The 27,481-nt window shown below is 45.7% G+C and overlaps 1 protein-coding gene across 1 annotated transcript; it reads left to right on the top strand.

Moving 5' to 3' along the window:
• The first annotated feature begins 141 nt into the window (after nucleotides 1-141).
• CCKAR (cholecystokinin A receptor) lies at nucleotides 142-27,443 on the top strand. Its single transcript, XM_035114040.3, has 5 exons — nucleotides 142-531; nucleotides 2,889-3,137; nucleotides 14,712-14,973; nucleotides 19,294-19,421; nucleotides 26,640-27,443. The coding sequence occupies exons 1-5, from the start codon at nucleotides 423-425 to the stop codon at nucleotides 27,164-27,166; spliced, it is 1,275 nt and encodes a 424-aa protein (XP_034969931.2). The 5' UTR covers nucleotides 142-422; the 3' UTR covers nucleotides 27,167-27,443.
• The last annotated feature ends 38 nt before the right edge of the window (nucleotides 27,444-27,481 follow it).

The raw sequence follows: 27,481 nt of genomic DNA, 5'->3' as shown, positions 1-27,481 counted from the left end.
GACTCAATTTTATAAATACTGTAACTGTGACCGGAGAAATCTTGAGCATCTGCTGGCTAAGAGCAATTGTGCAAGGGGTTAACTTTGCAATCATTCCCCGGCATGGTTATATCCCAAAGCCACCTCCGTCCGTAAAAGAAAGGGGTGGATCCAGAATAGAGGAATCAGAGTGTTTGTGTGCATTCCTGCATTTCTCTCTGCGGCATTTAAGCTGCCTCACGCCGTCCTCGAAACAAGCGTCCCCAAGCTTCTTTGAATTGCACGGACTAAGCATTCCCGATGGGTGGCTGAGAAAGAGAAACTCTGGACAGCGACTCTTGTCAAAGCCCACCGCTGCAGGTTTCTTTTAGGCCTGAAATAATGGACTGATAGTCCCCAAACTATGCTTGCTGCCTTAGAAACTAAACTCTGAAGAGTGAAGGATGGATATAAGTAATTACAGCCTACTTGACACCAATATTTCTGCTTTCCTGTGTGAGCTTGGCTTGGAAAATTACACCATTTTCTGCACGAATCACTCTCAGCCTAAAGGTAGGGTACAATTTATTTATATATCTATATCGATACATATGCATTTTTAATACCATCAGCTTTACCTGCAACTAGTTTAGGGTAAGCAATTGATAAAGGGTTTTAAAGCAAAGCTCTGTGCTGATAATAATTAGATAATAACATACCACATTTCACTTCCAAATGAATACCAAGGTGGCTCACTAGGCAGTAAGGCAACAGCAAAATACAACAATTAAAACCATATCCACGTAACGAGAATAAAGCGTCAGTATCAAATACATCACCCGGAACCTCCAAAAGCTGCTAATAATGGCCAGGTGTTGTTTTTTTAAAAAAACGAGAGTGGAAAGTCAAAATAAATGGTTTTACTTTCTGATTGTAACAAAGCAACATATATGTTTGCTGGAAAATTGAACAAGTGCAACACAGGGCAGGAAAGGCAAAGAGTGAGCTGAAACACTGGTGCAATTTAAAAAGTTTTATTATTATTATTATTATTTTATTTTATTATGAATTGCATATAGAAGGACTTAGTGTGTGTGTGTGTGTGATACCAAAGGTGTCAAAACAGAGTCATAAATTACTCTACTTGTTGTCTGATATATTCCTAAGTGGGTAGAAATAGGGATTTGCAAGCTGCATAATTTAGAGGGGGGTTATCTTGTAAGAAGTACCAGATGTTGAATATGCTATGCCTTTTGAGAGAAGGCATGAGATGTGTTCCGGATAGACCAGAACTGAGCTGCTTAGAGCTAAGCTTGAGAGCGCAGAAGGAACGAGACCAAACACAACCAGATCTCAGGTTTACACCAGCCTATCTAGAAGGGCTGGTTGCCACCCTTTTCACTAGCACTGCTTCACATTTTTATTTACAGCTTCCTTCACGTTTTAGGGCAGAACTACATGTCTCTCGGCAGCTGATACAGAATTCCAGCCCCATCTCCGTCTCTGATGTGCAAATCGGAGGCAGGGGAGGTATTTGCAGGGGAGAAGCAACAGGCAGCAATTGTCTCCGCACAGTTGCTTTCCCCCTATATAACTTTCCTGTATGTACCTGTCCTGCTCTCGCTGCGTTGACAGGCAAGCATAGTCTCAGGACTCCGGCTGGGGGAGAGCAAGCAGAGATAGGACTTGCTAGGGAGGCATAGACCCCTTGCACCCTATCCCCCCTCCTGCCTGAGACTTGTCCCTTGCAAACGCCTACTACACAAACACACACACACGCACGCACACACACACACCCCTTTGCATATCTGGGTGAACAGCTTCAAAGAAGGACAGGGCTCTTGGGCCTGCAACCGTCGTTTAGAAGAGGGCATTTGGGAACTGCGCCGAGATGGCAGCAGAAAATAAGAGCAAGGTCTGAAAAAATGCCAGCCCTCCAAGTTACCCTAGGGGTCTGGCAGGCTTCAAGGGTCAAGGATGAGAGAGCTGTCGCCTGCTAAAATAACCTCTTTCCTGCAACTAGGAAGGGTACAGAATCCCAGTCCATCTTCCAGCCCCATCTCACCGTGCATTGAAAGCAACATCATTCCATCATTTCCCCAAATAATCCTGGGAACTGTAGTCTCTTAAGAGTGCTGAGGGTAGTTAGGAGACCCTCTGCTCCCCTCACAGAACTACATTTCCCAGACGGGTTTAACAACCAATCCCTCTTCCCAGGGAACTCTGGAAATGGTAGCTCTGGGAGGGGAACCATGGTGTCCTAACAACTCTCAGCATCCTTAGCAAACTACAGTTCCCAGGGTTCTTTGGGGGAAGCCGGGACTGTTCAATGTGGCATAAGACTGCTTTAAATGTCATTTTAGCCATTTCTGCATAGTCCATTAACTTTGCTAAAATGACCGAAAGAGTCAGAAATTTTAATAAGGAATGGGGGAAATTTATAACTTCATTGTAAACAGTTAAAATTGTTAGTGGGATTGGAATATCACTTGCAGTTTAAGGTTGAATTCCTGGACATAATGGAAGAGGTAAAGAGTCTGGATTATCATAAAAGATGCAGGAGGAATTGATTAATAATAGGACCTACAAAGGGGAGGGTGGAAGTCCAGGAGATTCCGTGGAATCTTGTTTTTATGTTGTACATTGGGTATGTGATTGCAAAATTTTAAGTTGAAAAACCAAATAAATAATTTTTTAAAAAGACTGCTTTAAATGTTTAGGGCAGATAACAACAACAACAACAACAACAACAACAACAACAACAGGGCCTTAATCTCCAAGCTCAATGGAGGGGTAGGCAAATACAAACTATCAGTATAATGCAGACAGAAAATAAGTTCTGTACAATTTAGTGTGGCTGCGCAGCCGATGATCTTCTCACTGGCCTCTTCCAATTATGACGACAATGTGTTTTTTGCTTTTTGCTATAGACCAACAAACAGTTCGGATTCTTCTCTATTCTCTGATATTTCTGCTCAGTGTCTTGGGCAACACGCTGGTGATCGTCGTGCTGATCCGGAACAAGAGGATGAGAACGGTGACCAATATATTCCTGCTATCGTTGGCCATCAGTGATCTCATGCTGTGCTTCTTTTGCATGCCCTTCACGCTCATTCCCAACCTCCTGGAAGATTTCATTTTCGGCAGTGCTTTCTGCAAACTTACCAGCTACTTCATGGGTGAGTCGATGAACATGCACAGTTTTGACTACATAGGCCAAGTCGTTTTCAAACCCTCCGCTTTCAGGGACCACATCTTCCATACCACTTGGAGGTTGACCATCCTCACAGCTATTCAACAGACTAGAAATACTATATCGTTGCTGCATAGGCTGGGATCAGTCCCGTTTTAGAGCCACGGATCTCTGGTTTATTTCAGACCTGTTGCCTGCTCCCTACTCCTCACCCACCTATTTATTCTCAATAAAGTTTCACACCTTGTCCACTGATGCATGGGCATAGCAAAGGCAGCTGCCCCCCCAATCAATAAAAATAAATAAAAATACATACCTAACTGAGGTTCTGTCCCCCCCAGCAAAAGTGCTTAGATGTCTTCTAAGAGTCAGATAGTTGTCTTTTTCCTTGACATCTGGTGGTAGGGCGTTCCACAGGGCAGGTGTCACTACCGAAAAGGCCCTCTGCCTGGTTTGTGGCACAACAGGCGCAGATGTCTAGAGCAGAGGCAGTTTGGTGCAGTGGCTGGAGGGGGAGGGGTGAAAGCAAGTTACTTATTCTCTCTTTCTCCCTCTAGCCCAACTCTCAGAGTTGTGCCAAGGCCGCAATGATATTCGGAGTTCCTCGGAGGAAAGGCACAATACAAATGTAACAAATAAACACCGGCCGGGCATGCTGTTAGGTGCTTGAGAGACAAATGAGCCTTAAGGGATATAATTTGCTTTGATACCTGCCTGCCAACAATCAAGGCTGACTGAAAAGCCTTGCAGATGTGGGAAATTGCTTAGTTAGAAATAGTAGCGACAAGCTATGTTCAGCCCAAGTAGAACAGATTCTTCCATTTTCTCAATTACTAACCAAAGTCAACGGACTGCTTTGCAGGGGGTTGGACTAGATGCCCTTGGGGTGCCTTCCAACTCTGCAATTCTGTGATTCTATTATTCCAGACTTAAGTCTCAAGCAAACCTAACAAGTGGTGCATTTTAATGTTTCCTCCAGTTTTGCCCTAAATGAATGAAATAGAGTTTTCATCGACTTTTATATTGCTATGTAACTTCTAACTAAATATGCTAAGGGTTACAACTGAACAACTAGGGCTATAAAGCTAACCCCACTTACCTGGAAGTAATGCCCATTTAATTCAACAGGATTTACTACTTAGTAGACAGGGTTAGGACTGTGCTGTTGTCATAGCTGCCAAGTTTTCCCTTTTCTCGCGAGGAAGCCTATTCAGCATTGGGACAGGGGCATGGCAGGAATTTTCCCCACTTGGCTGATTGGCTGGTGCCATTTGGGTTTTTACCTGCCGCGTAGCAAATCGTCACAACTTGTAAGGTTGCGGATAGGCTCTGGGTTCAGGTGATAGGGGAGGAATGAGCCCTTACCACCCTATCCCTGGGTATTCCTCTTAAAGGAATCCACGGACTCATGGTTGTGCCCTGAGCCTGAGTCTAGGGGACATCTGGGGCTCCGCCTAGCAGACCCCCCTGCTTGCCGTCTGTCGCAGGTGTTCACCCGAGGCTGACTTATGGTTGGTGCCCAGGGCCAGCGCTGCCTGCAAGGGTGCAGGGAGCTAGTCGAACCAGAGCCTATACAACCACTCACTTGATTTTAATCAATCAAGTTGTGGCCTAAATTCTGCCAAAAACCAAACTAAAATTTGAGTCTTGTCTGAATTTATTTCTGGGTGTGATTAAAAGGTCTCCACAAGAAAAGAAATAAAGCATTTCATCATATCAGACAGTATAAAGTTGAGACCAGAGTTACTGAAACTTCAATGAGAACTTGGCCAACTGAACATTCTCAGGGGTCAGAGTTGAGTAGGGACATCTTAAAAGAAATGTTCAATTTTCTGTCATTTTTCCCTAGAGAAAAGGCAGGAAAATACTATTGTAGCCTATTATCTAGGCTTTAGATACTTGTTTTCATATGATATAGCTGACCCCTTTCTTTATCATGTTGTTGTTGTTGTTGTTGTTGTTGTTGTTGTTGTTGTTGTTGTTGTTGTAATAGTAGTAGTAGTAGTAATAATAATAATAATAATACTTTTATTATTTATACCCCAGCCACTCTGGGCAGCTTTCAGCATATACAGAAGCATAATAAAACATCAAACATTAAAAACTTCCCTATCTATGCTCAAATAGTTACCGTGTGTATGTGTGTTTTTAAGGAAAGAATAGTCTGGTTGGACTTTGAAATGGAAGTGACTCTGAAATCAGTAGGACTTCCTACTTCTAATTAATGTGCTTCTGATCAGGATATGGGTTTGACACAAAACTGTGCATTTTGTACAGATCACAAAGCATTTCTAGGGCTGTCGAAAAGGATTAACTCAAATTTTACTAATATCCACAAACACAAGCATGTATGTAATGAGAAACAGGACATGGGTATCTTTCTCTAGTAGAATTGCTAATTGTTTGGTTTTCAGTTGTTAGCATAGGAAAAAAATTGTCTCAAGTCGCAATAATATACATTTACCTGCGAGAAAGTCTGATGAACTCAGTGGGATTTTTTCTGAGTAAGAAGGTGAAGGATTGTGAAGTCAAAACAAAATGTTCCTCAGATAAGAGAATCTGCTGTCTTGGGCAGCCTATGTCCAAAAAACCTCCGCAACTCCCCCCCCCCCAAAAATTAAAAACCTATAATAAAAATAAGAGACAAAGTTCATTTTTAAGAAACTGGAAACACTTTTGATTAGACGATCAATAAAACAGTGAAACATAAAACAATGGCAGTCAACAAGTTAGAGTTAATTGCCGATATAAAATCTGAGGCATGGAAGCTTGCCCTTTTTCTCGGTAATTACCGCCATAAAGACATTTCAGGGGAATACATCACTACGACATTTACAACAGTATCAATATATAGCCCTTTGGGAATTTATTATGTAAGAGATACCTTACACTTGCTAAAAGCTATAGTCACACACAGTATATTTTTGACTTCAACACTTTGCTTATTATAGATACATTTTATGTCTTAAGATATAGGATGCCTTTTCTCAGATAAGTTTTACATTTGGCACCCAAACTTTACATTAGTGAAATTGCAGGGTTTTTTATAAAAAAAATCAAAGGTATTGCAACGTTAAAATCAAGAGCCATGCTTTTGCTTGTTTATCAGTGTTGCCCAGGCACCCCCAAACTTCGGCCCTCCAGATGTTTTCGACTACAATTCCCATCTCCCCCGACCACTGGTCCTGTTAGCTAGGGATCATGGGAGTTGTAGGCCAAAACACCTGGAGGGCCGCAGTTTGGGGATGCCTGGTGTTGCCGAATAAGTGGGAGATGTTTTTCTTTGAGCCAAAGCAGTGGTAAAGGCAGTGGTTTTCAGCTTGTGTTCTTGGAAGCTTAACAGGAGAGGAAAATCAATAACCGTAGACAATCTCCCCTAAAAGACCAGTTGCCACTATTATTTAAAATACATAGCCATAGGAGGCTATTGGGTGTTTTCCCAGGTGCCCTTTCAGTTTATGTGGCGATACATTGAGACCCACCTGGCTGTGGGAGCCCCCTAAGTTGCGTGCCAAGGCGTCCCGAGCCACAAAGTTCCCAGGAGACCAATAAAACATATTGACATGGAGTATTGTGGTTTATGGGTTCAAATAGGCCGCAACTTTATTGATTACCGATGTGAGCGGTATGGCTTAGGCATTGGGGTAAAGCCAGGCTATATCTTGACTTGACTATATCTTGAGTCCATGGAAGGGTAAACCACCGATAGGGGGTGCCCACTGACTTACATCAGATAGTGGCACCCCGAGGGGTCCCCGTAGGGGCTGTGGCACAGCCCTAGCCCATGTCTGGGCTTTGGATAGAATCCACACCCCCAGGAGAAGGCAGCAACCACCCCTCCAACCAAAGAAAGGCTTACTCAATGCCTAACCTCACAAAAGTTGTGACGATTGCTACTAGGTAAGCAGAAACCAAATGGCCGGTGCCAATTTGCCAAGTGGAAAAATTCCTACCTAGCCCAAACAATATGTTGTTGTCGTTTAGTCGTGTCCGACTCTTCGTGACCCCATGGACCATAGCACGCCAGGCACTCCTGTCTTCCACTGCCTCCCGCAGTTTGGTCAAACTCATGTTCGTAGCTTCGAGAACACTGTCCAACCATCTTGTCCTCTGTCGTCCCCTTCTCCTAGTGCCCTCAATCCTTCCCAACATCAGGGTCTTTTCCAAGGATTCTTCTCTTCTCATGAGGTGGCCAAAGTATTGGAGCCTCAGCTTCATGATCTGTCCTTCCAGTGAGCACTCAGGGCTGATTTCCTTCAAAATGGATAGGTTTGATCTTCTTGCAGTCCATGGGACTCTCAAGAGTCTCCTCCAGCACCATAATTCAAAAGCATCAATTCTTCGGCAATCAGCCTTCTTTATGGTCCAGCTCTCACTTCCATACATCACTACTGGGAAAACCATAGCTTTAACTATACGGACCTTTGTAGGCAAGGTGATGTCTTTGCTTTTTAAGATGCTGTCTAGGTTTGTCATTGCTTTTCTCCCAAGAAGCAGGCGTCTTTTAATTTCGTGACTGCTGTCACCATCTGCAGTGATCAAGGAGCCCAAGAAAGTAAAATCTCCATGAAGGGGCCCAACAATATGGCAACCGACAATTGCCATAGCAAGGTCATATCAGAGCAAAGCATGAGAAGAGGCAGGGTGGGTTGGGTGATCCGACGAAGAGGCAAGAAGGGGGTGCAGGCCGGCCATGCCGCAATTAAATTGCCTGCGGCCACACCCACCCTGGCAGCAGATTGGCTGGGGCTGTCCCCAGCACAGATGAGCGGTAGGTTGTGATGTGTGTGGGGGGGGGGGAGGCAGCATACCTCCACCCCCACGCTGGAAAACTGTTGAGGCTCGGCTGACTGGCCGCAATGCTGCCCACCAGATAAAAGATGAGTGGTCTTATTTTCCATTGAGCATTGCAGGGCCTTGGACTAGATCAGGCATGGCCAAACTTGGCCCTCCAGCTGTTTTAGGACTACAGCTCCCATCATCCCTAGCTAACAGGACCAGTGGTCAGGGATGATGGGAATTGTAGTCCCAAAACAGCTGGACAGCTGAGTTTGGCCATGCCTGGACTAGATGATCATTGGGATCCCTTCCATCTCTGCCATTGTATTATTCTACGCAGTGATTCCATGGCTAACCCTAGCCCCCTTTGTGTGAACAGGGTGAGGGCATGCGTTGAAAAGGCAGCAGGATTGCACCGCTGGCTCTGCCCGCAACATCTCACCACTTCCCTGGTGGTGTTAATGCAAGTGCAGCTTTCTCCAGATTGAAGTGCAGAGCATTTGAGGACTGGGACATTTGCTGGGAAACCAAAATGCTTGTTTACAAAGCTATTGTACTACCAACCTTACTGTATGCTTGTACATGGAGCACTTATAAATGTAATCTCCAGCTCGTCGAAAGATTCCATCAACAGTGTCTCCGATAAATTTGACACATCATTTGGGAAGACAGTCAAACTAATGCCAGTGTACTGGAAGAAGCAAAGATCACCGGTGTTGAAGAAATGATTCTTCAACATCAACTTCGTTGGACTAGTCATGTTGTGCAGATGCCCGATTATCATCTTCCAAAGCAACTACTCTATTCTGAACTTTAAAATGGAAAGCGCAGTGCTGGTGGTCAACAAAAGAGGTTTAAAGACTCTTCCAAGGCAAATCTAAAAAAAAAAAGTAGTATAAACACCAACAACTGGGAAACACTGGCCTGCGAGCGCTCCAATTGGTCCAAAGTCATGGACTTTGAAGACGCTCGAACTCAGGATGCAAGGGAGAAACGTGCTAAGAGGAAGGCACGCTTGGCAAACCCTCACCATGATCAACTCCTGACCGGAAACCTATGTCCCCACCGTGGAAGGACATGTGGATCCAGAATTGGCCTCCACAGTCACTTATGGACTGTGTTAAGCATAGCTGCCAACTTTCGGATTTGAAAATAAGGGATCAGCAGCAGCCTCACCTGTCCCGGGGACAGTCTGCGGTATATCTAACAATCCAGGATAGCAGCGGGGAAACGGCGCTGGAATAAGGGAGTTTCCTGCAAAAAAAAGGGAGGGTTGACACCTATGCTGTTAAGACCGTGACATGGAAGACAATCTTACTCGCTATGAGGGATCACAGAAGAAGAAGAAGAAGAAGAAGAAGAAGAAGAAGAAGAAGAAGAAGAAGAAGAAGAAGAAGAAGAAGAAGAAGGAGGAGGAGGAGGAGGAGGAGGAGGAGGAGGAGGAGGAGGAGGAGGAGGAGGAGGAGGAGGAGGAGGAGGAGAAGAAGAAGAAGAAGAAGAAGAAGAAGAAGAAGAAGAAGAAGAAGAAGAAGAAGAAGAAGAAGAAGAAGAAGAAGAAGAAGAAGAAGAAGAAGAAAGGTGCCTATGCAATGCATGGACCTGTTTTGTAGGAGTATTGCAAGAAGGGGGCCCAGAGATGCTCTGTGGCAGAGTGCTTCTCCGTCACCATTTTGCAAACCACTGGGCCTTCTAAAGAAATGCATTGAGTTCCGTGTAAGTGACCTTTTCCGTTTCAGTGAGGCTTCCTCACTGCAGACCTGGAGCAACAGGGAAGAGTGCAAGGTTGCATCTTTGACTGATAATCTAATTTCCTGCTCTGTTAGATACAGATTGTAGCCAAATTATACAGCCACGCATCGAGAGTTACAGTTTTAAATCAGGCCAGCTGTCAGAACTATATTGACTTCTTCCCTATAAATAAGACGGGAAAGTTCATTTTCATGTTGAAGGCCATTTGCTGCCTTTTCCTGAGTGTCAATGTGTGGAGTGTCAAAGGGCTATTCCTTCCAAGAATCAGGAACAAGGCCTTATCCTTCCTTAATTAATTAGATACTCATAAAACCACAGGAACAAGTTACTAGTTCCAAATGCTATATTAAAAAGGTCTAAACGGCAAATGTGACTACAGATGGCATCTTTACTATTTGCTACATTGGTTTCATCAAACTTTGTTCTCGGTTTCTGAGAAGCCACCGCAAATCTTGCCAGTCTGCCCATAAAATATTTCTCCCGATTGGGCTGCAGATAAACAATGGTCCAGCTGTCTGCATTGGCTAGACTCACAGTTTCTCTATATGTTCATCTCTTTAATTCAGCTTATATTATACATTGAAGTACATCATATCACACAGTGCTTGAAGTGGGTCGGGGATGCAGTAGGGCCCTGCCCGCCTCCTTTTGAGTCAGATCTATAACCATCCTATAGCTTTTCAGGTAAATAGAACTGAATCTGGCCTAACCACCCATGAGTCAAGATGGTGAAGAAGTGAAGGGTTGGCCACTTCTGGATCTGCTTCTCTGGCTTGATCCGGTTCCCCAATCGTGCTCCCTAATCCTGCATTGGTGGCTTTGATAAAATGAATATTATATTGTTGGGGAAGGGGCATAGCTCAGTGGTAAAGGTAAAGGTCAGGGTATCCAGAATGCGGCAGCTAGACTGGTGACTCGGAGCAGCCACTGAGACTACATAACACCGGTCTTGAAAGACCTGCATTGGCTCCCAGTGCGTTTCCGAGCACAATTCAAAGTGTTGGTGCTGACCTTTAAAGCCCTAAACGGCCTGAAGGAGCGTCTCCACCTCCATTGCTCTGCCCGGACACTGAGGTCCAGTGCCGAGGGCCTTCTGGCGGTTCCCTCGCTGCGAGAAGTCAAGTTGCAGGGAACCAGGCAGAGGGCCTTCTCGGTAGTGGCACCCGCCCTGTGGAACACCCTCCCATCAGATGTCAAAAAGAAAAAACAACTACCAGACTTTTAGAGGACATCTGAAGGCAGCTTTTAATCTTTAAGAAGCTTTTAATCTTTAAGAAATTAGTGTATTTTAATATTTCTGTTGGAAACTGCCCAGAGTGGCTGGGGAAACCCAGCCAGATGGGCGGGGTATAAATAAATTATTATTATTATTATTATTATTATTATTATTATTATTATTATTACTACTACTACTACTACTACCCTGGATGACTCTTGGGTTGCAGCACTCATCTCACTTTCAGGCTGAGGGAACCGGTATTTGTCCACAGACAGCTTTCCGGGCATGTGGCCAGCATGACTATACCACTTCTGGTGCAATGGGACACCATGACGGAACCAGAGTGCACGGAAATGCCGTTTACCTTCCCGCCACAGTGGTACCTATTTATCTACTTGCACTGGCGTGCTTTCAAATTGCTAGGTTGGCACAAGCTGCGACAGAGCAATGGGAGCTCACTCCATTGAGGGGATTCAAACTGCTGACCTTCCGATCAGCAAGCCCAAGAGGCTCAGTGGTTTAGACCACAGCGCCACCCGCATCCCGAGCAATGCATGTAAAGGATTTGAGGCAAACAGTACCTGCCATATTCAGGTAAGACTGGGAGGGACTCTTTCCTGAAACCCTGGGTAGGATTTAAAAATAAGGGGGACCCTCCTAAGGGGTGCTGAGGAGGCACACCAGCTCAGGATGTGCTGAGACGGACACCTCTCATCTCAGGTTACCAGAAGAATGCCAATCTCATAGTGTTCACCGCATGGGTTTTTATACATTGGGATTCTGCGGCAGGCATGCCAGGTGGCTGTATCAGGCTTCAGATCAGAAGTCTTATGTGTTTATGGCTCCTGACCCAATTCCATGCCAAACCTGCTTACTTCAGTATATAGGCAATAAAAACTTCTCTGTTTTTAGCCACAGCTGGGTCTTGAGCATTATTTATCCTCTATCTAGAAAGGGAGGGATCAAGGTGGTACTGTGGGTTAAACCACAGAGTCTAGGACTTGCTGATCAGAAGGTCGGCGGTGCGAATCCCTGCAACGGGGTGAGCTCCCATTGCTCGGTCCCTGCTCCTGCCCACCTAGCAGTTCGAAAGCACATCAAAGTGCAAGTAGATAAATAGGGACCGCTCCGGTGGGAAGGTAAACGGTGTTTCCGTGTGCTGCTCTGGTTCGCCAGAAGCAGCTTTGTCATGCTGGCCACATGACCCGGAAGCTGTCTGTGGACAAACGCCGGCTCCCTCGGCCTATAGAGCGAGATGAGCGCTGCAACCCCAGAGTCGGACAAGACTGGACCTGATGGTCAGGGGCCCCTTAACCTTTTATCTAGAAAGGGGGATGGGGGAAGCACAATGCGCTTGCCACGAACTTGTTCAGTAATCTGCTCATCAAATGGCCATTTATCATTGTAAATGGAGCAGTTTCTCAGTTTAGTTTCAGCAAAGTTGACATTTAGAAGTTCTGATATATAGTACCATAGAATCATAGAGTTGGAAGAGACCACAAGGGTCATCCAGTCCAACCCCCTACCAAGCAGGAAACACCATCAAAGCATTCTTAACATATGTACCGTCCCATAACTTCTCAGTAGCCAGTGGAGAACTATTAGAGCGCAGCAGAACAGTATCATCGGTGTAGAATTGCGTGTTTACTTTGCACGGAATTTTTTTTGGTGTATTTGCTTTGTAAGGCAAAACTCTTATGGGAAGATAAGTAGCGTTTTGTAATTCTGGAACCGAGTTGTTAAATAGAAAGAAGTGGCCTTCAGTTCTGCATTTAATTATTGGGTCTGTATGGAGTTTTCCAATCAAGGCAAACAGTCATCTATCTACTTTTGTGCTACTTTTGTGCTACTTTTGTGTTGGCCACAGTTAATCCTCTGAGGTGGTATTATTTGAAAAGTTTAGAGGAGATTTCTTTTGTCTGTCTTGAATTTCACTGGGACACCTCTGGTATTAAGAGAGATAGTGAAAAGCATCTCTCTATCCATTTTTTCTACACCGCACACAATTGTTTTAGACCTTTTTTGTACATAGAAGACGTTGGAATATTCTAGAAGAAACTTGTAAATGGCCTTGAGCAAGTTGCTAGGCAATGGAAAACTTCCCTGGCAACAGGTGTCCTTATCAGGGCATGCAATCAACTAAGTCAGGGGTCAGTCTAAATGAGTATGTGAACGAGGAAGCATTAGGTCTCTGGCCGGATGGCTAAAAAGAGAAAATGATTATGTTTCTTTGTGTGTTTTTTTTCCTTTATTAATGTCCAGGTGTAAAGTTTGGTTAATAGTAAAGACTCTTTATTCCTGAAATGGGGATTTCACTAACAGATAGCTGGAATGCTACTGCTGCTGGTGCTGTTGTAAAGACGTAAAAGATGCAGGAAAACCTTTCTGTAAAAAGAACTCTGCTGCAGAAAGAAACGAAAACTCAATTGACTGGAAAATGCCCCGAGACAGTGTTTCAGTATAACTTTTAATAATAATAATTTTTATTTATACCCCGCCCTTCCCGTCAAGACCGGGCTCAGGGCGGCTAACAACAAATAATATCAACACAAGTATAAAAGAAACAATTCAGTTAAAACGCAGATTAATACAATGTTAAAATTCAATTTTAAAATAAAAAATCTATGAATAAGATAAAACCATTATGAAATAAAACCTTAGGGGAGGGTAACCGTGGGGTCAGACTGCGTCAGTCCGAAGGCCAAACGGAACAGCTCTGTCTTGCAGGCCACACGAAAAGATGACAAATCACGCAGGGCCCTAGTCTCCTGGGACAGAGCATTCCACCAGGTCGGGGCCAGTACCGAGAAGGCCCTGGCCCTGGTTGAGGCCAGCCTAAATGATTTGAAGTTCCACTGTCAGTAGCAATATTTCAAATAACTGATCAATCAATACTTTTTTTATTGCTTTTAAAAATCCACATATATCCACATATATATCAGGTTGGCTTTATTGATCCAAATGGAACATCATCCACAGGTCTCTTAGGAACTGCTGAGTCCAGCCATAGAGGCTTGGAGATTGAATGGTTCTGTGAAGTTAAATGGTTCTTCTGGCTGCTGGCAGATAGGTTATTGCTATGCTGCCACTGGCGGAGGAAGAGGGGGGCAGGGGGAGCGCACCGCCCCGGCACCACAATCCTGGTGGGGGCCCATCGTGGCTGCCCCCCCTCCCGTGCTGGGCGCCATGCCCCAAGACGTGCGCCCACCAAGCCTCCGTCTGCTCTCCGCCCCCAGTGCTAGAGCATGAAGCTCTGTCACTGTCTTACCTTCCAAGTCCCAGACTGCAGAATCCGTGTGACACCGGAAGTTGCGTCGACGTAATTTCTGGTGTCGCTTTGCCCTTCTATGGGCACCAAAAATGGCTGCCGCCGACACCGGAGGTCGCTTGTACGCATGTCAGGAAGTGCGTCGACGCAACTTCCGGTGTCGCTCCGCCCATCTATGAACACCAAAAATGGCCGCCGCCGACACCGGAAGTCATGTCTATGCACTTCCGGACATACGTAGATGCGACTTTTGAAGCCGCCGGTGGCCGTTTTGGGTGCCCATAGAAGGGCAAATCGGAAAGAAAAAAATGGCTGCCGGCAGGAGAAAATAACGGAGAAAAACGGGAGACGAAGTGATACGGGGGACCACCAGGAAAAGGTAAGTAAAATCGGGGTTTTCCCGGAGAAAACGGGATACTTGGCAGCTATGGTCACTGTATGCTGCTGGTTATTACTGGTCTGATTCCCACTGCTTGCCAAGAGAAACAAGAGACAACCTTTTACTCTCTCCGCTCTCCTTTTCCTCCCCCTCCTCATGCGCTTAGGTGTCTCAGTCAGCGTTTCGACCTTCAGCCTGGTCGCAATATCCTTGGAGAGATACGGCGCTATTTGCAAGCCCCTGCAGTCTCGGGTTTGGCAGACAAAAACGCACGCTATGAAGGTGATCGCCGCAACCTGGTGCCTCTCCTTTGCCATCATGACGCCGTATCCGATTTACAGCAAGCTGAGACCTTTTGTAAAAATCTACAACACCACAGCGAACATGTGTCGCCTGGACTGGCCAAGCGACGTGGTAGAGCAATCTTGGTAAGAACAGATCTAAATACAGTATATATCCATCCCATATATATATACATGGATATGGCAATTCTTGGGAGATGGTATTAGATGGTATTATTGCAGGTACAATTTAATAGGTTAAATTATGGACAGCCAGTCCTACAGCCTGTTAGTGGAAAAAAATAAGTGCAACATGAGGCATTCACTGCATCCTATTACAGTCATACCTCGGTTTAAGTACGCCTCGGTTTGAGTATTTTCAGTTTAAGTACTCCGCGGACCAGTCTGGAACGGATTAAGCCACTTTCCATTACTTTCAATGGGAAAGTTCACTTCAGGTTAAGTACGCTTCAGTTTAAGTACTCCATGGACCGTCTGGAATGGATTAATCCACTTTCTATTACTTTCAATGGGAAGGTTCGCTTCAGGTTAAGTACGCTTCAGTTTAAGTACTCCGCGGACCAGTCTGGAACGGATTAATCCACTTTCCATTACTTTCAATGGGAAAGTTCGCTTCAGGTTAAGTACGCTTCAGGTTAAGTACAGACTTCCGGAACCAATTGTGTTTGTAAACTGAGGTACCACTGTATAAACAGGGTGATTGCATCGGCCAGTTTGTCCGCTGCCTTGTGGGACATCTTCAGGAGAAGAAAAGGCTCAGGATTAAACCCTACACAAATCCAGATTGGAGTCCCTAAGATGGTTGGATGGCGCCTTGTACGCCTCCTTCCGGCAACTCCTACAGCCAAGCTGGTGCCAAATGTATTGCTCTGCTTTCTATATTCCATCAGTGAGGCCTAGTGGGAGGGTCTTGCCATCTGGGCAGCCCAGGACCTCCCTACGCACTGCCCAGACTCACTCCGGAGAGGTCACTTCGGTGCTGCTAATGCAGCAGAAACAACATGGGAGGCAGCTGTTACGAGCTCCAGTGGTTTGCTAATGGGGTGGAGACGCTCCTTCAGGTATACTGGGCTGAGGCCGTTTAGGGCTTTAAAAGTCAGCACCAACACTTTGAATTGTGCTTGGAAACGTACTGGGAGCCAATGTAGATCTCTCAGGACTGGTGTTATGTGGTCCCGGCAGCCACTCCCAGTCACCAGTCTAGCTGCCGCATTCTGAATTAATTCCAGTTTCCAGGTCACTTTCAAAGGTAGCCCCACATAGAGCGCATTGCAGTAGTCCAAGGGGAGATAACTAGAGCATGCACCACTCTGGTGAGACAGTTCGCGGGCAGGTAGGGTCTCAGCCTGCGTACCAGATGAAGCTGGTAGACAGCCGCCCTGGACACAGAATTAACCTGCACCTCCACGGACAGCTGTGAGTCCAAAATGACTCCCAGGCTGTGCTCCTGCTCCTTCAGGGGCACAGTTACCCCATTCAGGACCAGGGAGTCCCCAACACCCGCCCTCCCCGTCCCCCCAAAACAGTACTTCTGTCTTGTCAGGATTCAACCTCAATCTGTTAGCCGCCATCCATCCTCCAACCGCCTCCTGGCACTCACACAGGACCTTCACCGCCTTCACTGGTTCTGATTTAAAAGAGAGGTAGAGCTGGGTGTCATCTGCATCTGCTTCTCCTCTGGAGGCGCACTCCATTGTCTCGGGGGACGGACGGATGCCCACAACCAACTTCCACTAACCATTGGCCATGTTAAATTAATTCCACTCTCTGGGGCATTTTATTATTTCAAATATTTTCTAACCTTCCTCCCATGGATTCCAGGCAGTTTACTGTAAACACCTTCCAGCCGAGGTCTCAAAAGTTGCACATGTAGGAGAGATTCCATACAGGGGTCAACCGAGCTCTTCTCCCTCCCTGCCTCTTCCCACTGGGCTAGCGCATGCACACCGCAACACACCAGCCATTATATCCCTCCCCAATGATCCTCTCCTCCCCAGGACCGAGTAGGCAGACTAATGGTCTGGCCACAGGTTGCCTCCATGTGCAGCTCTGTGAAGGAGGAGGCTCCCAGAAGTACGTATAGGAGATGTGCACAGACCGTCTGTGGCAGATAATGATGATGTGGTTTTGCCAGGGCTGTGGGTGAGGGTGGAGGTAGATGGTAAATTGTAGGGCAATCCCCTTCCACACCAGCTCTTAAAGGAGTTAATTGGGGGTGTGGATCTCATGCCCATAGTTGTTTTGCACCTATTAACAGGGGCGCTATATCAATTTCCCATGGAGCGGTGCAAAATTCAGAGCACGTTTCAAAGGCCAGGAGGGGACAGGAGTTTCATCACGCAGCCTCTCCAAACAGTGTCCTGATTATGAGACGCGGTGCTGGAAAACAAGCCAGTCGTGTAATTGCCGCTACAGCCCTTTCCCATTCACTTTGGGATTTTCAGAATTCAGACAATCATCAGAGTGATAATAAATTCCACAGAGGCAGCTGTGCTCATTTGTTTCAGGAAAGACACAGATTAGTGACATCTCAAAGGCAAACCAATTCATTGTGGCTTAAGCATTCTCCCACCTCCCCTATAATTTTTTTACTAGAGTATCTGTTAACAATTTTATTGGATTTTCTGTTTTACATTAATTCAAACAACCTTAAAATATCTTTTTTTATTAAATTTTATTCACTTTTCTTTTTCTATCATTATATACATCTCATATCAATAACATTTATATTACATCACTTCTCCCCCCCCCCGCCTCCGCCTCCTGGTTTGTTTCCCTCTTGTTACAAACTGATGTTTATTTAAGAGTCTACTACTGTGTTTCTCCGAAAATAAGACACCGTCCTTTATTTATTTTTCCTCAAAAAAAAAACAACTATGGCTTATTTTCAGGGGGTGTCTTATTTTTTCCCTCCTCCTCCTCCTGCCGGCATTGCTGCTGCGCCTATCACAATGTCTTATTTTCGGGGTATGGCTTATATTCCTTGAATGCTTAAAAATACTGCTGTGGCTTATTTTATGACTACGTCTTAAAATAGGGGAAACAGGGTATATCATTTCTTTTATCATTTTAAATGTTCTTTGTTAATAAAGGTGTGAGTGTTTATTTAAATCCTGCCATCAAGTCAATAGTCTTTTTCTACTCGCTTAAAAGGGGCAATATGAGCAGAAAGAGGCTGTGGGCTGTACTTCTACGCCCTGTTAAGTCGTGAGTGTGATTTCAGCTCTTTGTGAAGTCAGCTCAGAATAGTGATTCAGCATACTAGCAAGGAACTGCTAGGAGTCAAGTATAACAGGAACAGTCTTCTTTATTGCAGTAGGAATCTTGACTGAACTGGAGGGAAAGGGTGAGCTCCTTTTATACTCTCAGGGGTTGGGGAAAGGATACATTTAGATTTTGGCGGGAACCTATCAGAGTGAGGATCCAAATTGTGCTAACAAGTTAACCAATAGCAACTGTCATCGCACCCATTTGAATTGCCCTGGAGCGGGAAAGGTAGTTACAGGACTAGCAGAGAAACTCATGTACACAAATTAAACCAATACATAACACGCCCTTTATCCCTTACCCCAAAGATCCATGATGTTACAGAGATGTCTCATGTAGGGAAGCCTATGAATGCCAACCTCTATGTGCCTGGACTTCCTTGGATCATGGAACCTTGGAGTGGGATCCAGGAGTCATTTGAGTAGCCTTTCCTTCCTTAGATGTTGTCGCACCTTGTCTGAAGCCAGGCCCCACAGCTGTTTCTACCCAAATTGCCATGTGTGAAAGGCGATTATGTGTACACCTATTTTCAAACATAAATTAGTACTCAGAGCATCCGACATGTTACATTTTCAGTGGCACATCCAAGATGCAAACTGTCTGAGGGGGAGAGTGAGCGAATGTAGGACCATTGTGTTGGGAAATTTCATTGTTCCTGGAAGGGGACAATGACAATAAAGATTTATTCTATTCTACTTTTTTTTTTTTTTTTTTTTTTACAAAACTATCACTTGTCTCCCGCATCACTGAGTTGGGGGAAGTTTTTAATGTTTGATGTTTTATCATATTTTAATATTCTGTTGGGAGACGCCCAGAGTGGCTGAGGAAACCCAGCCAGAGGGGCGGGGTATAAGTAATAAATTATTATAATACTATTATTAAATTGACCTGAGCAACTAAAAGTGGTGGAATTCAGACAACCTAATGAAAGTACAGTTATGCCCCTCCCCCTTTCCATGTTTCTGAACAAATACTGTGGGGTATCTTTTGTGAACTCTGACAAGTCATACTACCAACATCACATCCTTTTCAATTGTGGGCTATAATAATTACACTCGGTTTTAAAACAAAAGGAGGCAGTGCACCCAGAATCAGCTCTAGCCCATTCCAGAGATGCGAAAGAAGATGGTAAGAATATTTTAACTTTTTCTCTGCTGGTCTCTCTTCCGGTTTCTGCAGGTACATTTTCCAGCTCCTCATCCTTTTCCTTATCCCAGGGATTGTAATGATCATTGCGTATGGCTTAATCTCCTTGGAGCTCTACCGAGGGATCAAATTTGATGTCAGTCAGAGGAAGTATTCACGAGGTAATCTTCATGACCAATCCCATTCTCCTTCCACTCAGATGTGAAAATGTGACCAGGAGACATTTTTTTCCTGGCAAAAAAAAAATCTGCAACAGAGCAGATTTTTTTGAGCGGTCTTGCAAATGTCTCTGAGTTACGAATCATAGCCAGGATTTTTAAAAAAGCATTAATTATTCCATGTGTGTGTGTGTGTGTGACTGTTTGGATTTGTGATATCTGTGCAATTGCGTTCCTTCCCCTCTGGTATTTTCATTCACTCATTTCATTCATTTCATTTCATTTAACAAGAATAGATACAACTGTATCCCAAGACAACCAATATAGAACTAACCATAAAAATATTACAAAGAAAGCTGCCTTGTGCAAAGTTAACCCATTGCTCCATTTAGCCTAATATTGTTTGTGTAATATTTTTTATTAGTTTTCAATTACAATAACCCAATAAAAGCCTCATTGTCACAATACCAAATTATAATACAATTAATAATGCCAATAGTTTGGATGCCAATTTTTATTATTTTGTTGGCCCCCAGCATGCTAGAATTGATGATTTGATAATTTAGTTTAACTCTTCATTCCAAAAGCCTAATATTGTTGACACTGATTGACAGCAGCTCTACAGCAGTGATCTCTCGGCAAGAACCCTCTCCTGCCTCTTTACAATAAATCTACGATCCATACACAAACAGTATTCCAATCTGGAAAACCAGAGGCAACAAGAAATGGAGGCAGTGAGAGATTTTACTTTCTTCGGCTCCTTGATCACTACAGATGGTGACAGCAGTCACGAAATTAAAAGACGCCTGCTTCTTGGGAGAAAAGCAATGACAAACCTAGACAGCATCTTAAAAAGCAGAGACATCACCTTGCCGACAAAGGACCGTATAATTAAAGCTATGGTTTTCCCAGTAGTGATGTATAGAAGTGAGAGCTGGACCATAAAGAAGGCAGATCACCGAAGAATTGATGTTTTTGAATTATGGTGCTGGAGGAGACTCTTGAGAGTCCCATGGACTGCAAGAAGATCAAACCTATCCATTCTGAAGGAAATCAGCCCCGAGTGCTCACTGGAAGGACAGATCCTGAAGCTGAGGCTCCAATACTTTGGCCACCTCATGAGAAGAGAAGACTCCCTGGAAAAGACCCTGATGTTGGGAAAGATGGAGGGCACAAGGAGAAAAGGGGACGACAGAGGATGAGATGGTTGGACAGTGTTCTCGAAGCTACGAACATGAGTTTGACCAAACTGCGGGAGGCAGTGGAAGACAGGAGTGCCTGGCGTGCTATGGTCCATGGGATCATGAAGAGTCGGACACGACTAAATGACTAAACAACAACAATTATGTTTCAAAACATCCTAATAACAGAGACCAGAGATATCCTAGTTTACCCCAGCAATAATGAGAATGCATTGGGGATGGGGGGGCACTTACAGTAAAGGATCTATTTCTGGGGAGGTGCCTAAACTGTCCCATGCCCCCCTGTGCTCTTCAGCGTATTTCCACCTCAGCCAAGGCTCCTTCCAGTTTTAGGATCCCTCTTGGTGGGGCTGGTGTGTGTGTGTGGGGGGTCACTTAGAAATGTCTGCAGAGCTCATACAGAGGGGAAATCAGCAGGTGGGGAAGGGTTAAGAAATTCTGCCTGTCTACTGATTCCCCCCCCCCTTTAGAATCAATAGCACCCACACGTTAATGTAATAAATAAGAGAAAGACACACACATGGGTGTAGCCAGGGAGGCAGAGGGGGACAGTTGCCCCCCCAATCAATAAAGATCAATAAAAAGAAACAAAAATACTTAACTAGCTGAGGTTCTGCCGCCCCCCCCCAACATAAAGCCTGCCTCCCTCACATAAATCCTGGCTACAACCATGGAAATACAGGGCTAAGATCTTCTTTTATTTATGTAATAAATTGTGTTGTTGTTATTATTATTATTATTCGTTCATAACATCTGGTCCCACCCAAAGTGTTTGAGATCACTCAGTTGACTCTGTGTACCTCCAAGAGATTGACATTTCCAGTCTCAAAATCAAAAATGATTATTTGCCACTACTGCTTCTAAAAAATAAAAAGCGCCGTGTTGGGACTCAGTTCCATACTAACCAGACATTAACTATCAATAGCAAGGATTAAATAGAAAGAGCACCCCCTGGCTACAATCACAAATCAGTTTTTTGTTTTTTGGTTGGGGTTTCAGAGCTATTCGATAACTTGTGATATCAAAGCTTTACAAGAAGCAAATCCAGCGCCGTGGCGCAAAGGTCCCTCTGGGTGCCCCCTCTCTTTCTGCAAGCTGCTCTCTCTCGCCCTGGCTCAGGGTCCCCAGCGCCAGTAGCGTCTTAAGGGCGCCCACCCACTCTTTTTTTTTTTTAAAAAAAGGAAAGCTCCGCTGCAGAGCGGAACAGGGTCCTAGTGCCCCTGCTCCGCTCGTTTACCTCTCTCCTCTGAGCGGCACGGCTGGCGGGCATCCAGGAGGAGGGAAAGGGAGGCCACCGCGCAGCTCCCCCACTTGCTGGGGCGCCCCTCTGCGCCCCTCGCCACTAGGGCCAATGGGCGAGCCACCCCTGCCCAGCGCCACCAGCCCAGGCTTCCCGCCGTCCCCTCACCTGCTGTGTGGTGTCCAGCCCAGGTCACGCCACCGACCCCTCTCTGCCCGAGCCAGGGCGCAGGCAGCTCCCCAACTCCCGCCACCTCCCTTGCCCGGAGGCCGCGTGGTCCAGCGGCCGCCATCCGCACCGGAGGAAACAAGTGTGAGCAGTGAATTCCGAGCCCCGCAGTGTGCTGCTTGTTCTGCGGCCAGTTGACCGGTCCACCGCTGCCTCCGCCTGCGCTCTCTCACTGCGCTCCCAGCGGCCCGAGGAGCAGGAGGCGGTTGCCACGCTGCCGCCTGTACCCTGGGAGTGGTGGTGGGGCGGCGGGCACCAGATGTGGAGGAGGCCCCTCGGGATCCGCTCCCGCCCCTGCCGCTCCCACAGGCGGCAGCGGCTCAGCGGGCAGCGGTTGAGGGGATTCCCGCGGGGCGAAGGAGAGGAGGCGGTGGCAGAGCCATAGGGCCCAGACATCAGCTGTCTGGCGGGCGCAGCAGCGCCCCTGGTGGCCAGGCGCCCTGGCGCATTGCGCCACCCAGCCCAGGCCTAGAGACGGCCCTGACCACATCTCTCCAGCTGCAGGTGAAATTGTCTCCTAACTAATCTCACCAGAATCCCAGAGGCTCTGGAAAAAAAGATTTTCGATCAGAGGGGAAAGTGCTTTTGTTTTTTAACATAGTCTATGACAAAACAGGAGGCCTTCCGAAGAAGGAAATATTTACTAGTAAGCTAAATGAGTGTAGGTGGCTCAAAATTGCACTGACATCGGGTCAAAAGGTGCCAGCTAGTCAATGGGCCTAGTAGGGTACTATAATCATTATAAGCGTGTTTTTTCTTAGACTAGATGGTGTTATTATGCAATTAATCCTGATGGAAACGGAGAACTCTGTAACAGAACATTTTGTACAAAAAAAGTGACTTTCAGCGAATGATCAACTGCTATTATGCCATTAATTGCACCAAAATACCATGAGACCACCAGGCAATACCCTGAGATCCAAATAAATATGTGTCCGGACACCCATAATTCCCGAAGTTAGCAAAAGTTAGAATTAATAAAGGTGATAGGCTAAAATGGGGCCAAACATTGCTGGATTGAGTTTAGGATAACAAACTGTGCCAGCATGACATGGCTTGCTAGGTAGGGAGAAGCCATTAGCGGACAAAGGCTTGAAATGGCCAGTCATTAGCCCAACAATGGGAGCCATGGCAAGAAAAGAAGACTCTGCAGGACAGAGAGGGAGAAGTTGCCAGGGTTACAGTGGGCAATGTTAACAGGAAAGGGGGGTTGTGTTTGGCAAGGATTCTTAGGGGGAGAAGGAGAAAGAGAAGGAGAAGAGGCTGTACCCAGAGACCAGGGAGCTGTTGCTCTAGACCAGGGCTGGCCAACTCCCAAGAGACTGCGATCTACTCACAGAGTTAAAAACTGGCAGTGATCCAGTTCGGGTCAAAGTTGTTGAGCTTTTTTTTAAGGAAGGAAAGCCCTGTTTTTGGTGGTTCAGGTCATTTTAGGGGTGCACAGCAAAGTTGTTGAACTTTTTTTAGGGGAGCCAAAGTTTTTTAGCTTCTTTGGGGGGAGCCACTGATCTTCGGTGATCTACCACAGACGTCCAGTGATCTACTGGTAGAAACACAAGACCTCTGGAATCTCAGGGGCGACCTGTAACAATATTGTATGTACTTTGAAGACTTTTCAGCTCACTTTGTCTGACTGATTGATTGATTATTTGGTTTGGAATATTTCTTCCCTAACAACCAACCAATTAGACATTAAGCTATTATCGAGGCAATAATAATAATAATAATAATAATAATAATAATAATAATAATAATAATTTTATTTATACCCCGCCCATCTGGCTGGGTTTCCCCAGCCACTCTGGGCGGCTTATAGCACATTAAAAAATGTAAAACATTGGACATAAAAAAATTTCTGACACAGGGTTGACTTTAGAAGACAGATGTGTTCTAAAAGTCAGATAATTGTTTATTTCCTTGACATCTGATGGGAGGGCGTTCCACAGGGTGGGTGCCACTGCCAAGAAGGCCCTCTGCCTGGTTCCCTGTAACCTCACTTCTCGCAGTGAGGGAACCGCCAGAAGGCCCTCAGAGCTGGACCTCAGTGTCCAGGCTGAACAATGGGGGTGGAGGTGCTACCTATTGATATGATCAATAGGTAATAATTACCAGGAAGGAGAAAAGGTATACAGGTGGTGACCATTATATGTGGGGGCTCGGTTCCTGGCCCCAACAAAGCGTGCACAAGCCTCTTACGCCCTGTCCCACCCTGCTGTCATTCTGCCCCCTCTTCCACTCCCATTCCGTCCCCCATTCTGCCCTCTTCTGAGTCCAAAAGGACCCATGTTTCAATGGTCACGTGTCAATTGGATGTGTGCAAAATGGTTGCTGCCTCTATATTACCGGTAAGTTCCCGTGCACCATACCCCCCGCCCCAGTCCTCAGATGTTCCAGCTGCCACACTGTTTCTGAATCGCCCTGAGTCAGGGGGGAAAGTACCGTGTTTCCCCTTTTTTAAGACGTAGTCATTATATAAGCCATAGCAGGATTTCTAAGCAATTGCGCGATACAAGCCATACCCCGAAAATAAGACATACTGATAGACCCTTCACCCACTAGCAATAACCCCCCTCCTGCCAGCCAACTCCCCCCTTAAAAATCTCTCCCCATTTTGCTGTCGCTCCACAGACACGTATTTCCTTTAAAAGCTTGTAAAAATGCACCGAACAGCCGTAGCTGCTGGCTGCCGAAGCCTTGTGATTTCCCTTCCCCGTTTCTGAGAGCATTTTTTTAGCCAAGCTGTGTAAGCTCTACTTGGTGAAGGGGAGAAAAGTGGGGTGGGGAGGAGATGAAGGCACGAGGAAGAAAAGAGGGGCGATTGAAGAATGCAAAGGCTGTTTTCCCTTTTAGGGAGAGACCTCCGTGCGCGCGTCTGTCTCTCTCCCCCCCCCCTGCGTCTCTCTCTCTCTCTCTCTCTCTCTCTCTCTCTCTCTCTCTCTCTCTCTCTCTCTCTCACACACACACACACACACACACAGCCCACCTCTCGCTTCCCCCCACCTTTCCCTAAATTCCCTTCCATTCAATGCACGTTGATTTCCTCTTAACGGGAATCTCCCGTGTCTGATTGTTGTCTCATTGCTTTTACCGGGCATAAAGCAGCCTTTTAAAAATCCTGCTGCAGTTTTCTTTCTACCTTATGCTGCTTGGTTGTCTGTGGAGCTGCCCCTTTAAGGATTTGTAAGTAGTCTGGATCGCAGTCCTTGCCTTGGGGACTTTTATTTATTTATTAAGGACTTTTTCCTTCGCTGTTTGCGAGCTGCTAAAAGGAGCTGCTAAACGCTGCTTTACACAAAAGTTAAACTGCCGGTCCTAACAACACGTGCTTCCTCACCTCGCTGGCTCAATTGCTTCTCAATTGCTACCATTTACCAAGTCAGCAATCTTAATTGCTGCTTAGCTGGCTTCTTTGTTCTCAGCAGGTAGCTTCTTTGCTATCAGTGATAGCACTGCAAAGTGCTATGTTGTTGGAACTTCAGACAGTCTTGCAGTCTTGGGCAGCTGGCTGGTAGAGATCCTTACTTGCTTTAGGTATAGGCTACTGCTAGGACTGTATCACACAGATAGATTCCATTATACTGGTTTAGATTTAAGAAGCTCCAGTGTAGCAGATTGCTATTAAGTGAGTCCCCACCTTGGAGGAGAGAGAGAGCAGCCCTTCGCGAACATCCCAGGGCCGGGGAGAGAGGGCTGCACCAGGGACGCACACACCTCCCTTCCCTCAGACTCGTAATAAAAATACCGGTACCAGTAAGACATCCCACCAAAAATAAGCCACCCTGTGGTTTTTTGAGAAAAAAAAGTAATAAGACGGTGTCTTAAAAAGGGGGAAACACGGTAGGGTATAAATAAATATAGCACCATCACCTTCTGGTCCATATCAAGTCGCAGAGGAAATTACTTCAGTCCAGATATGGCTCAGACAGTACAGTCATACCTCAGTTTAAGTACACCTCAGTTTGAGTACTTTCAGTTTAAGTACTCCGTGGACCCGTCTGGAACGGATTAATCCACTTTCCATTACTTTCAATGGAAAAGTTCGCTTCAGGTTAAGTACGCTTCAGGTTCAGTACGGACTTCCAGAACCAATTACACTCATACTTCGGGTTAAGAACGCTTCAGTTTAAGTACCCCACGGACCGTCTGGAACGGATTAATCCACTTTCCATTACTTTCAATGGGAAGGTTCGCTTCAGGTTAAGTACAGACTTCCAGAACCAATTGTGTACTTAAACCGAGGTACTGTACCACTGTATACCAGAAGGCTGGGGCCTGTCATTTGAAGGTGGGCAATTCTCACTCTTACACAACCCTTCTTCTGGATGCAAAGACTGAAGCATGCCTCTAATTTCAGTGGCCCAAAGTGTGTGTGAAAAACACACACACACCCCACACACCTGATCTCACACACTGGCCTTTCAAAGATATTTATTTGCACATTTTGATGTGTATCTTTTGCCAGCCGTGGGGGGGGGAGGGGTTGTGTCCTCGCATGTTGGAAAAGCTTTGTGCGCTCTTGATAACGCAATCGCATTTGCTCTTCCCATACAGAAAGGAAAGCCAGCACCAGCAGCAGATTTGAAGATGACGATGGATGCTATCTGCAGAAAAGCAAGAAGAAGAGAAAGGTGCCCCTTCAACAGTTTCCGTCAAATAGGAGCATCGCCAAAATTGACCGGCCTCGGAGCAATTGCTCCACCGCTAACTTGATGGCCAAGAAGCTGGTCATCCGAATGCTGATAGTGATAGTGATCTTGTTTTTCATTTGCTGGATGCCGGTGTTCAGCGTCAACACCTGGCGTGCATTTGACCGTGCGTCGGCGCATCTGCTTCTCACGGGAGCCCCCATCTCCTTCATACACTTACTCTCTTACACCTCCGCTTGTGTGAATCCCATTATCTACTGCTTCATGAACAAACGCTTCCGCCTGGGTTTTCTAGCGACGTTTACCTGCTGTGCCAAGCAAAAGCTTCCAGTGGCCAGAGCAGAGATGGCAGAAGAGGAGGAAGGCAGAACCACAGGAGCAACACTTTCCAGGTATTCTTACACCCACATGAATACATCTGCTCCTCCGTAAACATGCCCAAGGGGGGGAAATCGGTTATTTTATCTCCTTCTGTGGTCTTGACTTGTTTTTTAAACCATCTGCCATGCCTTTGTACGAACCTGCTTCAGTAAAGTGTAGGAGAAGAATAATTTGTGAAAGGTCTCCCAACACTTTTCGGCTTTGGGTCTCAAAAATAGATACCGTAGAAGTTACCTCAGGTAGAAAGGGTCAGTGACGATAGCCCTAGGGGCACATTGGAGAGGCTGAGAAACTGTCATGGGCACCACCATAAAACAACTCTCAGGCCAAAATAAAAAATAAAAAATGGCTGCCAGTGAGGCTGAG

Source organism: Zootoca vivipara, chromosome Z1, assembly GCF_965207765.1.
Source record: "Zootoca vivipara chromosome Z1, rZooViv2.hap1.1, whole genome shotgun sequence".
NCBI lineage: Eukaryota > Metazoa > Chordata > Lepidosauria > Squamata > Lacertidae > Zootoca > Zootoca vivipara.
The sequence above is the reverse complement of the archived record's forward strand: the minus strand, read 5'-3'. Positions and strand labels throughout refer to the sequence as shown.

Coding starts and splice junctions, on each gene's coding strand:
- CCKAR (XM_035114040.3), top strand. CDS start 423: ATGGATATAAGTAATTACAGCCTACTTGACACCAATATTTCTGCTTTC. Junction 532..2,888: donor GAATCACTCTCAGCCTAAAG/GTAGGGTACAAT, acceptor TTTTTGCTATAG/ACCAACAAACAGTTCGGATT. Junction 3,138..14,711: donor ACTTACCAGCTACTTCATGG/GTGAGTCGATGA, acceptor TCATGCGCTTAG/GTGTCTCAGTCAGCGTTTCG.